At 41.6% G+C, this 13137-nt stretch overlaps 2 protein-coding genes across 3 annotated transcripts; one reads left to right on the top strand and one right to left on the bottom strand.

The window, feature by feature from the left end:
• Positions 1–55: 55 nt before the first annotated feature.
• On the bottom strand, positions 56–3230 carry micos10 (mitochondrial contact site and cristae organizing system subunit 10). The gene is made up of 4 exons (XM_023831297.2): positions 2786–3230; positions 1128–1175; positions 441–550; positions 56–243 (listed from the first exon to the last, which is right to left on the bottom strand). The coding sequence occupies exons 1-4, from the start codon at positions 2847–2849 to the stop codon at positions 235–237; spliced, it is 231 nt and encodes a 76-aa protein (XP_023687065.1). The 5' UTR covers positions 2850–3230; the 3' UTR covers positions 56–234.
• Positions 3231–3461: 231 nt separating this feature from the next.
• On the top strand, positions 3462–12257 carry LOC111855583 (F-actin-capping protein subunit beta isoforms 1 and 2). 2 transcript variants are annotated; one of them, XM_072702032.1, is made up of 10 exons: positions 3462–3656; positions 5043–5132; positions 5532–5653; positions 6093–6206; positions 6686–6827; positions 6916–7032; positions 9500–9565; positions 9697–9773; positions 10591–10701; positions 11383–12257. In XM_072702032.1, the coding sequence occupies exons 1-9, from the start codon at positions 3654–3656 to the stop codon at positions 10691–10693; spliced, it is 834 nt and encodes a 277-aa protein (XP_072558133.1). In that variant the 5' UTR covers positions 3462–3653; the 3' UTR covers positions 10694–10701; positions 11383–12257. The 2 variants fall into 2 exon arrangements, with proteins under 2 accessions (XP_072558133.1, XP_072558134.1); XM_072702033.1 differs by lacking the exon at positions 10591–10701.
• The last annotated feature ends 880 nt before the right edge of the window (positions 12258–13137 follow it).

The following is a 13137-nucleotide window of genomic DNA, read 5'->3' as shown; positions in this document are numbered from 1 at the left end:
GTTGATTGAAACCCACAGCTGACAATACACAAATGAAATGCTCGAGAGAGAAAGCTATATAAATACACATATATTTTGTATGGGTGCGCTCCTGCAGTTGCATGTACATTAGTATTTTATTAATTAACAGGATCAGCTCTGATCAGGTATACTGCAGTGAGACTGGGAAAGAGCTGAGAGGCAAACAGCATTGATGCAATCAATATGCGGAGAAGGCGTTCACTCTGGGAAATGCTACTGGTCCTGCAGAAAAAAAAAAAAAAACAAAGGAAGGCAACTTCATTTGTAGCTGGTCTTGTGTGAACTCTGCATGTTTATGATTATGTTTGCCTGGAATAACATACTGTGTGATAGATGCATGGGCTGTGCCAGACTGGTGAGTGTGTGATCCTAAATGTGTGTCTGACATATTCAAGGTACACACCAGCTGGCATACTTACTTTGACCAGCTGACCATGCAGAAGGTATGGAGACCTGAAGTCATGCTGGCAGTTGGAGTAAGCCATACCAAGCCCTGACCCCAAGCCGAATGAGATGGGCCATGTACGACCTGTGGGAAATTGATTTGCAGAATGAGAGCACTCTCTCTCTCTCTCTCTCTCTCTCTCTCTCTCTCTCTCTCTCTCTCTCTCTCTCTCTCTCTCTCTCTCTCTCTCTCTCTCTCTCTCTCTCTCTCTCTCTCTCTCTCTCCCTCACACACACACACACACACACACACACACACACACACACACACACACACACACACACACACACACACTCCTCTCTTTACCAGTTCCTTCCCAGTGACTCATCTTAATTTGAGATACACCAACATCGATACTTGTTGGTATTGGGTGCGATCCCTCCCGATAAATCAAAACATGCAGTTACACACAGGGCTGTGGAGTCGGAGTCGGAAGATTTAGAAACTGAGGAGTCGGAGTCGGAGCATTTATCTACTGACTCCACAGCCCTGGTTACACATCTGGCTGCGTGCAGACCTGCCCCCAGTGGGGCACGTTCAAAGATGAGCAGGCACAGCATTCTGGTTTCAGTGCACCATTCATCTGTCAAACGGGGGTAGCTTCACTGTCAAAACAGTGATGTGTAATAAACGGCTTTAACCTGAGAAAAAGAGAACTCACGCTTGAAGAAGACAACCGAGAAGACGATGCCCAAACCCAGGCCGGCCCCTAGAGAGGAAGGGAGAGATGGGATTTTCCGTAAGTGAGGGACACGTGATTTAGCAGCAAAGCTGCCATCCACAACTTCTGACACAGACAATACTCAAGGGGGAGTTAAGGAATATTATTAAAGAATATTAGGGGATGCAAAAAAGAAAAACAGCACATATACAGTCTTCCTTCCAGGTACCAAAAGTATGGTACCTGATGCAGTGAAAAAGCACCTCAATAGTACCTTAAGAGTTTACCAGCTAAAGTCTTCCTGACACAAACGTATGTCATTTCCTTTGACAATGTGCTTCAAATTTTATACTGACTGTAGCTTAGAACACACCATTCTCTGCCGAACACCTATGGTCTTTCATGCACCACAGCCTGATTAAATTTCCAGAAAGGGACATATACAAAAAAATTTGGTTGCCTATATTGGTAATGGGTATTGCAGATATCTAGGAATACAACTCTTTGGAAGGTAAACTATTGGATATTTTTAACAGCAGGAGACGTTATGATGAGATGTTACAGTCCAGTGTTGATGTGGATTTTAGCATATGAACAAGTTACAATCATATCTTCGTACGAAACCAGTTCTAAAAGCTACAAATGCTGCAAATGCTGTTCTTGAGAATGCATATACTTCCCTTGTGAATAGTGGGCATCATAATGTGGCCTTAGTTTAAATATAAATCTTTTACTTTCCATTTAGTAACACGGACAACAAATACATATAATGTTAGTGAACACACATCATGCAAAGACCGAAACAGGTGTTAATCTGTCGCTGATGCTGACCAAGCTGAAGAGGTTCATAAAATAATTTAAATATTTGAGGCCTTCAACCATCTACAACCATTTGTGGAAAATCCCACAAAATGGAACAATTCAAGATCACAGCGAGTCCCCCCCCCCCCAAGTATTTGTGCATTGCCAAAATGTTCCCAATAACAACATATTACATCAGCTCTTAGTTAGAAAAAGACCTCTACAGGGCAGCTCATAACGGCTCATTACCTCCTTACCGTAAAGAAAATCTCGTTAGGTAACAGATCGGATTCTTTACAGCGAGTTGCTGACACAGTCCCCTTCTGTGCCACGATGTAGAAGTTATCATTTCATTAAGTGTCGTTTCATTTTAGAACAAAATCTAAACCTTAGTCGGAAGTTACAAGTCAATTCTAACCCAATATCTCAAGAGAAAACGTTTTCAGTATTTACATAGCAGCTATGAAGGAATAAACAATCGCGTAATTCTGTCAGTGTTAGCCGGAGCCTTGTCAACTAGATGAATGCAGTAAATCAATGATGACGTTACTCGTTAAACGTGTTATTAGATTTTACATTACTTTCTGAACAGTCAAACCAAAATGCACCCACAAGATGACAGAATATATAAAAATTAGTACTTCTATCACTAGATGACCTAACATTTCCAAGCCACCAGCTTCAATATGACCTACCTTCCCAACCTTCAACAGGACCTCATTAGCTACAGAAGCCGATAGTGGAATCTACGGAATTATACGTTTCTTTTCACCGACTTCTTGTACCTAACATATCGACTGCTTTGTAACTCCAAGTTTCGTGTTAAAAACAAGCAAATCAGCCATAACAATAATTACCAAGTTTGACTGCCGCGTCCGCGAGACAGCGGTCCCACTTCCTCCCCAGCTCTTTCTCAGACATGTTTCAGTAAAATGTGGATCTCGCGAGATGCCACGCGCTTGATAAAAACTAAGTTATCGCGGGAATTTGTGGTTGGCTGAGAGAATTTAGGAAATTGTTACGCCAGAAATGTTAAGTAAAATGTTTGTTTCGCAGCTTTACTACTATAAATAGATATATCTCTCAATGTATGATCAGCTGTAACAGCCAAAAGAACTGTATAGTCATGCATTAACAACAAACGTTGAAAATATCTAGTTTGTAGGATGCAATAAGTAGCCTATATTTTAACCAGTGTTTTAGATACAGCATAACATATAAATCAACATATAAACATTCTGGATTGCTCGCCTTACATAATGTAACTAATCAAACTTAATATTGACGAAATCAGGTTCATTAACTGGGTTGCCGGGGAAATAAAAATAATTGAACAAATTCCTCAAGTTACCAAGAGTTAAGAGTCATTTTTTTCGATTAAACCTACTTATGCTTGATTGACCACGCCCTGTTGGTTTCCATATTTGGCAATGCCTTGGTTACTACTTTACGATTGGTTGTTACAGAGCAACCGTATGGTGACCCGGATATGGATTCCCTGCAGCACCCCCCCCCCCTCCAGTCCCCCCCCCCCCCACCCTGCCGTCCAGCTTGAGGAAGTTCGATTCGCTGACTGAGCTGGGTTGTGAGAGAGTTGGACGAAGAGGAATTACTCAGAAGGCACAAAACATCACAGATAAAACAGAAAAAAAAGTTCACGCTAACTAATCAGGCGAAGCCGTAAAAGAGAAATTTCCATTAAATCTAAGACCGAAAGCTGCAGACATGGTAAGGCCTTGGAATTAAAAACAACTAAAGAAACGGGTAGGGTAAGCTGTGTAGGCTAGTTTAAGGTGGGGTGCAAGGAAGATTAGTATACCCTGTGGGAAGTCTTCTAGGTGCGTGGCAACACAGGATAGTCGTTTTATTTGCTGATCGGTCGGCCAGCATTTTTTGCAGTACGTTCAACAAGAAGTAATGCAGTGTTTTATGTGATTGATATACTTGGTGAATAACTCGGAATGTGGCAGTGTCAGGAATTCCCGAGCTGCAGGGGACTCGGAGGGGTCGCCGACTTAACGCTATACTAGCCCTGCACTTGACTTCCCTACCTGCCAGTCTGTGCCATAAGTTGCAGGACGTGTACGAGACTCAAGTTGTTCGGTGCAGGAACACAGCAATCAATGTATTCTCCTTTTCTCTTGTTCGATTCTTAACGTACGATGTGGTTGTTTTTGCTGTGCGGTCGAATTTTTTTAAATAGTCTCACATTTTCTTCATTAAGCTGCTATAAAATAAGTTTATACACCTCGCTGATTGGAGGAACCGCATTCCGATCACTTCTCTCGGACTCTTATCTCGCTTTACCTCGGATGGGATTACAGTGTAGTATTTATTCGAAGCAATCCCTTCGATTTTTGTCGTGCAAGTACATAAGACTAAAATTCAAGCCATAAGGCTAATGTTTTATAAAACGACTACTACGTTTGACTAATGATGACTTGAATGCGTTAACTACATTGTTTTAGTGTGCATTAGTTTTTCTTTGTATTGATGAAAATCAGTCCCTTTAGAAACATCGTTACAGACATAAAATAATAATCAGCCCTTGGGGAATGACATTGTGCTATATGATTGGATCAGTAACCACTCCCTTATTCTCAAGACTGTATATTTAAGTATTTGTATGATAGTTCGGAAGAACATGGTCCCATTCTCTCTTCTTGATGAATGAGCTATATTACAGGAATACCTTTTTAAAGGTGCTGGGTCCTTGTCTTTACAGGCTGCTGACTGATATTGAATCTGCATTCCAGACATGCGTTCTGTAACTTCCTTCAAGTCTTTTAACACTTTGTTTAACCTGTGCCATGTGATCTGCAATTATGTTTGTAAAGTGTATTTATTTAAAAATCTAAGGATTGAGTGATCCACTTTTCATAGATCCACAAAGACTAACTTTTCAATCTTTGCCATTTTAAATTCCACTGTTTTCGTATCATTTATTTCTGTGACTTTTTTGACTTAAATAATTGCTTTGTCATTGGCTAAATTTTAATGGATGTACTTCACAGTGAATGCAGGCACAGTCTGAGTGCTGGTGAGTGATGGTTCTTGCTGTCATTTGCTTTGCTTTCAAACTTGCATTTTCAGTCTGTTTGTTGGGCTTTGCAGAATGAACAGCAGCTGGACTGTGCCCTTGATCTGATGAGGCGTCTGCCACCCCAGCAGATTGAAAAGAACCTCAGTGATCTCATCGACCTAGTGAGTGCAAAACTCTGCAGAGCAGTCGGAAAGACAGACATGTCTAGGTTACTGACATAACACTTTCAAAATGTTGAGAAAATCTTAGGCGTATACACCATTGTATATGTTTGTGTGTTTGTGACAGTTTCTTAGAATTGCACACATAGTAGTTTGCACACTTCTCTTTTAACATTACATTTCCACTTCCTTGGCACACACAGCTGTAATATACATGATTTGCTTGCTGTGACCTCTGAGGTTTCATGCATTTTATCTTCATATTTCAGTGGTTGATTGGAGAAACTAAATGAGCTTTCCTCAAATAACAGTGGCTTTTGCATTTTGTTAGTTCATACTAGAATAAAGCTTGAGGAACTTCAACCGTGTGTAGTAACTGTGCACTTCCTATATGCGTAGGTTCCCAGTCTTTGTGAAGACCTGCTGTCCTCTGTGGACCAGCCACTGAAGATTGCCCGTGACAAAGCTGTGGGCAAGGACTACCTGCTGTGTGACTATAACCGTGATGGTGACTCCTATAGGTCAGTTAGGGAATAATGATTTGATCACAAATTTTTCTCTCTTTTTGGCGGGTGGAGTGACTGATATACAGGCAGTCCCTGGGTTAAGCTCGTACTTATGAACGGACTGCCACAAAGCATATTATATAAAAAAATTGGGTTAAATAAAATGGTACTTAACGCACTGCTTTGTAATATTTGTAAAAACATTGCATGGCCTCAGTGGTTTGCTTGAGTTATGTACAGTTCAGCTTGTAGTTAATTATATATTAATAATAAAAGTATTTTTATTGTGTCCTATATTATTATTTAGACAGACTTAGGGAATGGAGCTCGTGCGTAACCTGGAGACTGCTTGTAAATAACAGAAGTACCAGAACAAAATAAAGGTGTAATGAATAGTCCTCCAGGCACGTTCTGCCTGAGTAATTTGTCATTGTCTGTTTGCATGTTGCCTAAGGTCACCGTGGAGTAACAAGTATGAGCCGCCCATAGATGATGGTGCTATGCCTTCTGCCCGCCTCCGCAAGCTGGAAGTGGAGGCTAATAATGCATTTGACCAGTACAGAGATCTGTGAGTGTTCTGCTCTGCAGTGCTAATTGTACTATGTACACTACTGTTCACAGCCTGCAGGGTTTACTATAACCCTGTACTGTATAAGCAGTTACCTTAGGGTCAGAACAGTAGCTTGTATTTATGATTCATAAGCAAAGAAGAATTCCCTGCAGGAGTTTAATAACTCATGTGCTATCTGCTAGTCGTACTCTATACCGGCCTTTCCCACCCTGGTCCTTGGGGACCCCCAGTCCACATTTTTGTTCCCTACTGGGAGCTGGGAGGCAGCAAAAACGTGGACTGTCTGAGCATCCCCTAGGACCGGGTTGGGAAACGCTGCTCTACACTATCCCACCATTAGTACAAATGAGCTGGGCAAATACACGCCTCACCTGAACAGCATCTCTGTAGAGGTGTGTGTGGTCAAGCCTGATGACACATAACCAGTGATTTGGTGAGTATGTGGTCTTTCCCAATCACCGTACTGTATTGGGTAGGTACTTTGAAGGAGGGGTGTCGTCAGTGTACCTGTGGGACTTGGATCATGGCTTTGCGGGGGTCATCCTCATCAAGAAGGCGGGGGATGGCTCTAAGAAGATCAAGGGCTGCTGGGACTCCATCCATGTGGTCGAAGTGCAGGTGAGAGACACAATAAACGGGCCGATGGAGAGGGGTCACCCCGGACAACCCTGAAAGGTGCTTCACGCCTCATCTTTGTCATATGCAGGAGAAATCCAGTGGACGTACAGCTCACTACAAACTGACCTCCACTGTCATGCTCTGGCTACAAACCACCAAGACAGGATCCGGCACCATGAACCTTGGGGGCAGCCTGACTCGACAGGTGATGTAACTGTAGGCAGCCACTTTAGCAAAAGAAATATGGTTAGAGATAAACAGCCTGTGTGAAATAAAGTGTCTTCGCTAGTGTGATGGGATGAGATGTCGTCAAGGTCTGCATTGCGATAGACCAGGGTACTTTGCTAGCTTATGTGCTAAGTTAGTTTTTTAGAACATAAATTTTAGTAGCAAGCGTGCAAAATTGTAGCACTCGTAACGAATTTCAGTAAAACACTATTTCATGAGGTCCAAGAAACATGCTGAGACTTGCTCCATTAACAAAGTGTTATCAAGTTCATAAGTCAGTTGATAATCCAGTTTTATAAAATTATTCAAAATAGGGCACTAATTAGCCAGCTAATTTGAAGACAAAAATAAACACAAAGGGACCCTGCTCTGATATACACATGCTCACAGACCCTGTGTACGAGTAGACATGGGCGCACACCAGAACATGTGAACGGTGTGGAGCGGAGCGTGAGCGAGGAGCGGAGCGGAGCGGGCGAAATTTGGTCAGAGTGCGGAGCGGTTTTTTAATTAAGGCTGGAGCGGTCTCTCTGTCTCGCACCAATTTCGCTCCGATACCGCTCACACTACAACTCAGGCGTGCCCAAATCTACCCAGAATTCATCTACACAATTATCAAGATTTAGATCCGCTTTGGAATCTAAAAAGATGTTTCTCGGAAACATGAGTGTGCTAATCGAACACGCGGAGGCCAGAGCAAAACGTGAGCAAGTTTTATATGGTTGTAGCATATCAAGTCTATAAAGTAAATAAAAGTATAAAAGCCTTTAATTTGGTAATCAAATAAATTAGCTTGTCATTCAAATTAGTTCTAATAGGATTTTTTTAATTCACGTAACGCTGTCAGTGAAATTTTATAGAGAGAGACGCAGCATCAACAGAAAATAACCGAGGAATTTAAAACGTGGATGCGCTTAGCCTGTATATTCTTTAGGCTATTAAGCCCACTGATTCCTTTATTTTTAAGCCTATTTTGTGTGGAATGCCATGCCAAACCTGTCCATTGTTGCCTATATGTTGTTTAAAAATAAATATTTTCTGTTCTGAGTGCCGTTGCTCACATTTCTTTATAAGGCTTCGGTTTAAGGTGACATTTGTTAGGCATGCAGATTATTTGTCCCTCTTTTAAATTGGAGCGAGCGTGGAGCGATTTGACTGGAGCGGGAGGAAATTTTAGTGGAGCGAGGAGCGGTGTTGAGCGGAGCGGCTTAGTGAGAATTAGAGCGGAGGAGCGGGCGGAGCCAACAGCCTCGTGAGCGAGGAGCGGAAATTCTCGCCGCTCCACTCCGCTCACAAGCTCTGGCACACACACACTCACTCTCTTGGTTTCTTTCACCCTATAACTTTGTCTCTTGAACTTTGCGCAGAATGTTTACTGCGTCATTAAATTCCAGCAATGGAAAGGTCTTAGACCAGTGGTGTCCAAACCTTTATTATAGTGAGAGGTACTTTTACAAGGAATCAAATAATCCGGATGGTTCTGGGAGGGGGGCGTTCCCCCTAGGTATATTTTGCCAGTCCGTGGGAGGCGGGGTTATCCTCGATATATTAGATTGTAACTTGTTTTGCAATCAACTACAAATGTCTTGGCGATCGACTGGTTAGCCACCACTGTCTTAAATCATTCTTTATTGAATTTGTATCTCTTAGGATCTGCTGTGCTTTGGCTAGCATTGCTAACGCTGCTGCTAGCATAATTGTTACCTCCTTCTGAGACAATGTCATCCTGGGATGCATTTTAACTTTTACACCGTGAAAGAAGTATGCATTAGTCATATAAAAGTTAAAATGCACAGTAATTTCTTGTCATAACGGTAACAGCGTAAAATATGTGCGCATTTGCACTATTATGGCAAGAAAATGCTGCATGTGTCTCTATTTGGCGAATGCATACTTGCACACCAATTATCTGCATCTCTGATGTCAGCTCCGATCCTCCATGACATCAGCATCCCTCTTAAAATGAGTATTTGATTTCACTTTTCTTTAGCTAGTACCAGGTCGTTCCTGATAGGCTTCAGTCCTTTAAGTGTCCGTCACTGAGAGTTATTTTGTGGAGCATGAGTGACAGTTACTTTGTTTCCAGAACTCGGCACTGGATCATTAACATTGTGATGCTGAGATACTAGTTTTAACCCAGCTAACAGTTTCTAGTAAATTCAGTGTAGATTTTCAAAAAGAAAAGCACAACCGGTAGTGGTGATGTCATGCCTCAGGCCAAATCACACGATCGCAAGGGAATATTTTTTTGTAATTCACTCATTAATTTTTAGCCACATGTTCAAAATGTCGTACTATAGAAGCCTGCCTCAGTATCAGTTGCATTCTCAAAATTATTTTGCAGTTTTAGATGATTTTTCTGTGCTCTTGAATTTAAAAAAATCATAATGTTAGTGCAGTTTGTTTTTCGGCACCTTAATTCTTTTTGTCCCTTGACTGCACAGATGGAGAAGGATGAGACTGTGGGAGAATCTTCTCCGCATATTGCCAACATTGGCCGCCTTGTGGAGGTGAACCATCCTTTAACTTGGGGGGGTGGGGGGTGCCATACTATAGGATTTAATTAATATTGATTGTTTTGTTTATCGAATTACTTATGAGTCAGTGTTTATGTAATGTGTATTTATGTTTATTCTGTTAGGATATGGAGAATAAAATTCGTTCTACCCTGAATGAAATCTACTTTGGAAAAACAAAGGACATCGTCAATGGTCTAAGGTATGGATTAAAGGTTTCACTGTACTATTAGTTCAGTATCATAACTGTACCCTTTTTGTTTTTTGCTGATCACTGGCCATTTGGGGTACAGTACAATTTTACTATCTGTGTACTGCTGCCCAATTCTGGAATGCGTACACCCCCAGTGTTAAGTACACTGTTGAGTATTTTTTTGACCAGTCACTGTGTTGCTAAGATTTACTTAAACTGAAAGAGATGAGAAATTGGACATAAGCTGAGAAACTACCAGTAGGCCTATTTATGTACGATGCCGGTGTGCAGACACCAGTACAGGGTGGTAGAGTGAGCAGGACATTGGTTAAATCCTCAGATGGGTAACCTGTAGGTTACGTGGCAGGTGGGGCCTGCTTATGTTGCCATGAGGTGCACTGTAGTAATATTTACGTTTTAATTAATTTTTAATTATAGCTTAATATGTCAGGGCTATCAAGCCATTGTTACTATGCCCCAGCTTTAATTACTTAATTTGTAATGTTTATGGATTTTTGTAGTTTCATCTTTTTAAAAAAGGGGAGAAACTCTTCACTGGTCCTGTTCTTGGTGACTAAATAAAAACTTAAGTTTTGGTAATGGAAACCCCATTAAAGAGCACGCACATGGAGTCTTAGCGACACGAGGAATCTCTCTTATTTCTAGAGGTTTTATACCCAGTATCTCGCCCTCCCACACACTCTCTCTCTTACCCTTTTCCCTGCTATATGATTTTTTTCCTTCTTACCCTGATTCTGTATTACTTCCTGTCCTTCTTTCTCCCCTCCGTCTCCTTCCCTCGCTCTACCTGCCCTCTTCTCCTCAGATCTATTGATTCTCTGCCTGATAACCAAACATACCGTCAGCTCCAGAAGGAGCTCTCCCAGGTCCTCACCCAGCGCCAGATCTACATTCAGCCAGACAATTAGGGCTGGAGGTATATCCTGTCTCTTCAGGGCCTCGAGGCGCTATGTGATTGTGTGGCTGTAGGCCTCAGCCAAAGGCTGACACTAGAAGACTGGAATGGGATTTGTGTGACTTCTGTTTCAGGAGGAGAGTTGCCATTTTGTATGTCTGTTTCATTGACTTATTGAGGTTGAAATATCTGGCTTTTTCTGCCTGCTGTCGGGAATGCTTACCTGGTCACTAGTATGTCATGTGCTCATCGGGCTGTGCTGTATGGTTCTGCTTAAGAAATACATAAGGAATGGATTTTGTTTACATGTCGTTCTGAGTTGATTGTGCTTATTCTCATGGTACTTGAATGTTCTGTATTTCTTACTGACAGTGCTTGAGTGTTAGGTTGTGTTATAATTAATGTGTTATTAACCGCATAAAAATATATTTTTTTTAACTTGGCAAGATGCTTGTGCATCGCAGGAAAACCAGCATATTTATATGGCACTACCCCCCCCCCCCTCACCAGGAACCTTCTCTTACGTTTATCTTGCTTACTAACATCAGTTTCCAGGTACAAGAATGGTTCAGTATCATTTCTCACTTCATATGAATTCATGTAATTGTTTGCCTTGTCACTGCATTCGTGCCGCAAATTGTGGGTCCATTGAATTTGCCTTCACCCCTTTGCTGTCCTGAAGATCTGTCTTCTGTCTTTCAGGAGTATACAGACACTGGCAGACAAGTCAATGCAGGAGGCTCTGAAAAACGACCTGATGGTGGCGCTCAAGCGCAAACAGCAGAGTTAGAGCGCTTTGTCTTCATTTCTTTGTTGCTGTTCTTCCACGCTTTTTTTGTTTTGTTTCACCTCCTATTCAAAGCTCTTTGTTCATATTTCCCCTTCAGCTCCCACACTCTTGTCATTGCTCTCATCTTCAGCATTCATTTAAATGAACAAAACGCTTTTTAAATGAGTCTTATTGGAAATGTCTTTTAAGTCCTCATTCTCAGTTTTGATAAGTTATAAATATCGGTGTTACAAATATTCTACACAGTATAGTAACAATGTTAACTTCCTAATGCTCATGTTCTGTTTGTCTCTGGGGGCAGTGATACACTTTTCCCACATAGGAATTTTGCGAGGCATATAAGGGACGGCTGAGTGGTTGGGTGACGCATACAGGTCATTTTCACTATTTATTCTTGTATTGAATATATATGACGTATTTTTACCCCGTATCTCCTTGAAAAAAGTGCACATCACACTTCCTGCCGTGAAGGGGTCGGCAGTACACGCCCAGTACCGACCCATTACGATCATTGTTATCATCACTGTACTTATTGGGAAATTTCTGCCTTTTGCTTTTTCTGTTGTGAATGCCTGGAGTCATGGGCAGGCAAATGGGACAGTGAATGAACATATAATGAATGCTCCTTTTATTACTGTTTGGGTCTTGAATTTCTTTGTCTTGGGGGGGGCTGTTTTGGTTTCTATTTAGGTACGTGTTTCTATTTTTTTGTTTTGTTTTGTTTTTGTAAAGCTTATTCATGAAATAGAGCCTCCCACTCCAATAAACCCAGGTTATTATATGGCAAGATTGTTGATGTATCTTGAGTCCTTACATCATACTAGCAGTTGCAATATATTTTATTCAAAGAGTTGATGAAATGGTTATTGATGAGCACTCTAGTCCATCCATCTTCATTTACATTTATTCAGTGTCAGGCCTTGACAAATGTTATATCTAAGCCTGATTTGAAATTTCTTTGGAGGGGAGGGAAATCTGAGAATTTCATTTAAAAAAAAAAAAAAGTCTTAAGTATGTGACAACTACAACCCAATCCTCAAACCCCAGTTGCACCATCCCTGTCCTCTGAATCTATTCCCTCTGAAGAAGGTGAGTCAGTGGGACTCGGTAGGTCCTCAAAGTGCTCGGAAAGCCTTGTACTGCAGCCTGATGTGTCCTTTGCCCAGTCCTGTCCACCAGTGAGTTTGGGGTTTACTACTGCGACAGGTACCAACAGCCTTATGGCCACAGCTCTGCACAGCTACTTTAACGATAGATGTACAGAACATTGTCCATTCGGGCTAAATGTTTCCAGCCTCCCTCAGAAAACAAGAGGTCCTGCTGGAAGTGTGAGCTGATCTCCCCACCAGGGGCCTCTGCCAATCACTCCCAGCATACTCTCACTATACATTTGTATCTACCAGGTCTATCCTGCATTTACCCCTCAATTTGATCCTACTCACCGCCAGGGAGTGATCAGTTGACAGCTCAGCACCTGTCTTTACACAAATGTCCAGGACATAGTCACATTTGGGTAAAGAAGTATGTGAGATGACTGAAAATCATTCAGATACATAATTACATGTGTATAAACTAGCGTTAACAGTACTGAGGTCCAGAGTTTGTGTTAGTCTGTTTTAGCAGGGGGAACCATATATTCTAGCCTTAAAGTAATAATGTTTCCCCTT

The sequence above is a fragment of the Paramormyrops kingsleyae genome, chromosome 18 (genome assembly GCF_048594095.1).
Source record: "Paramormyrops kingsleyae isolate MSU_618 chromosome 18, PKINGS_0.4, whole genome shotgun sequence".
NCBI classification, from domain to species: Eukaryota; Metazoa; Chordata; class Actinopteri; order Osteoglossiformes; family Mormyridae; genus Paramormyrops; species Paramormyrops kingsleyae.
The sequence above is the reverse complement of the archived record's forward strand: the minus strand, read 5'-3'. Positions and strand labels throughout refer to the sequence as shown.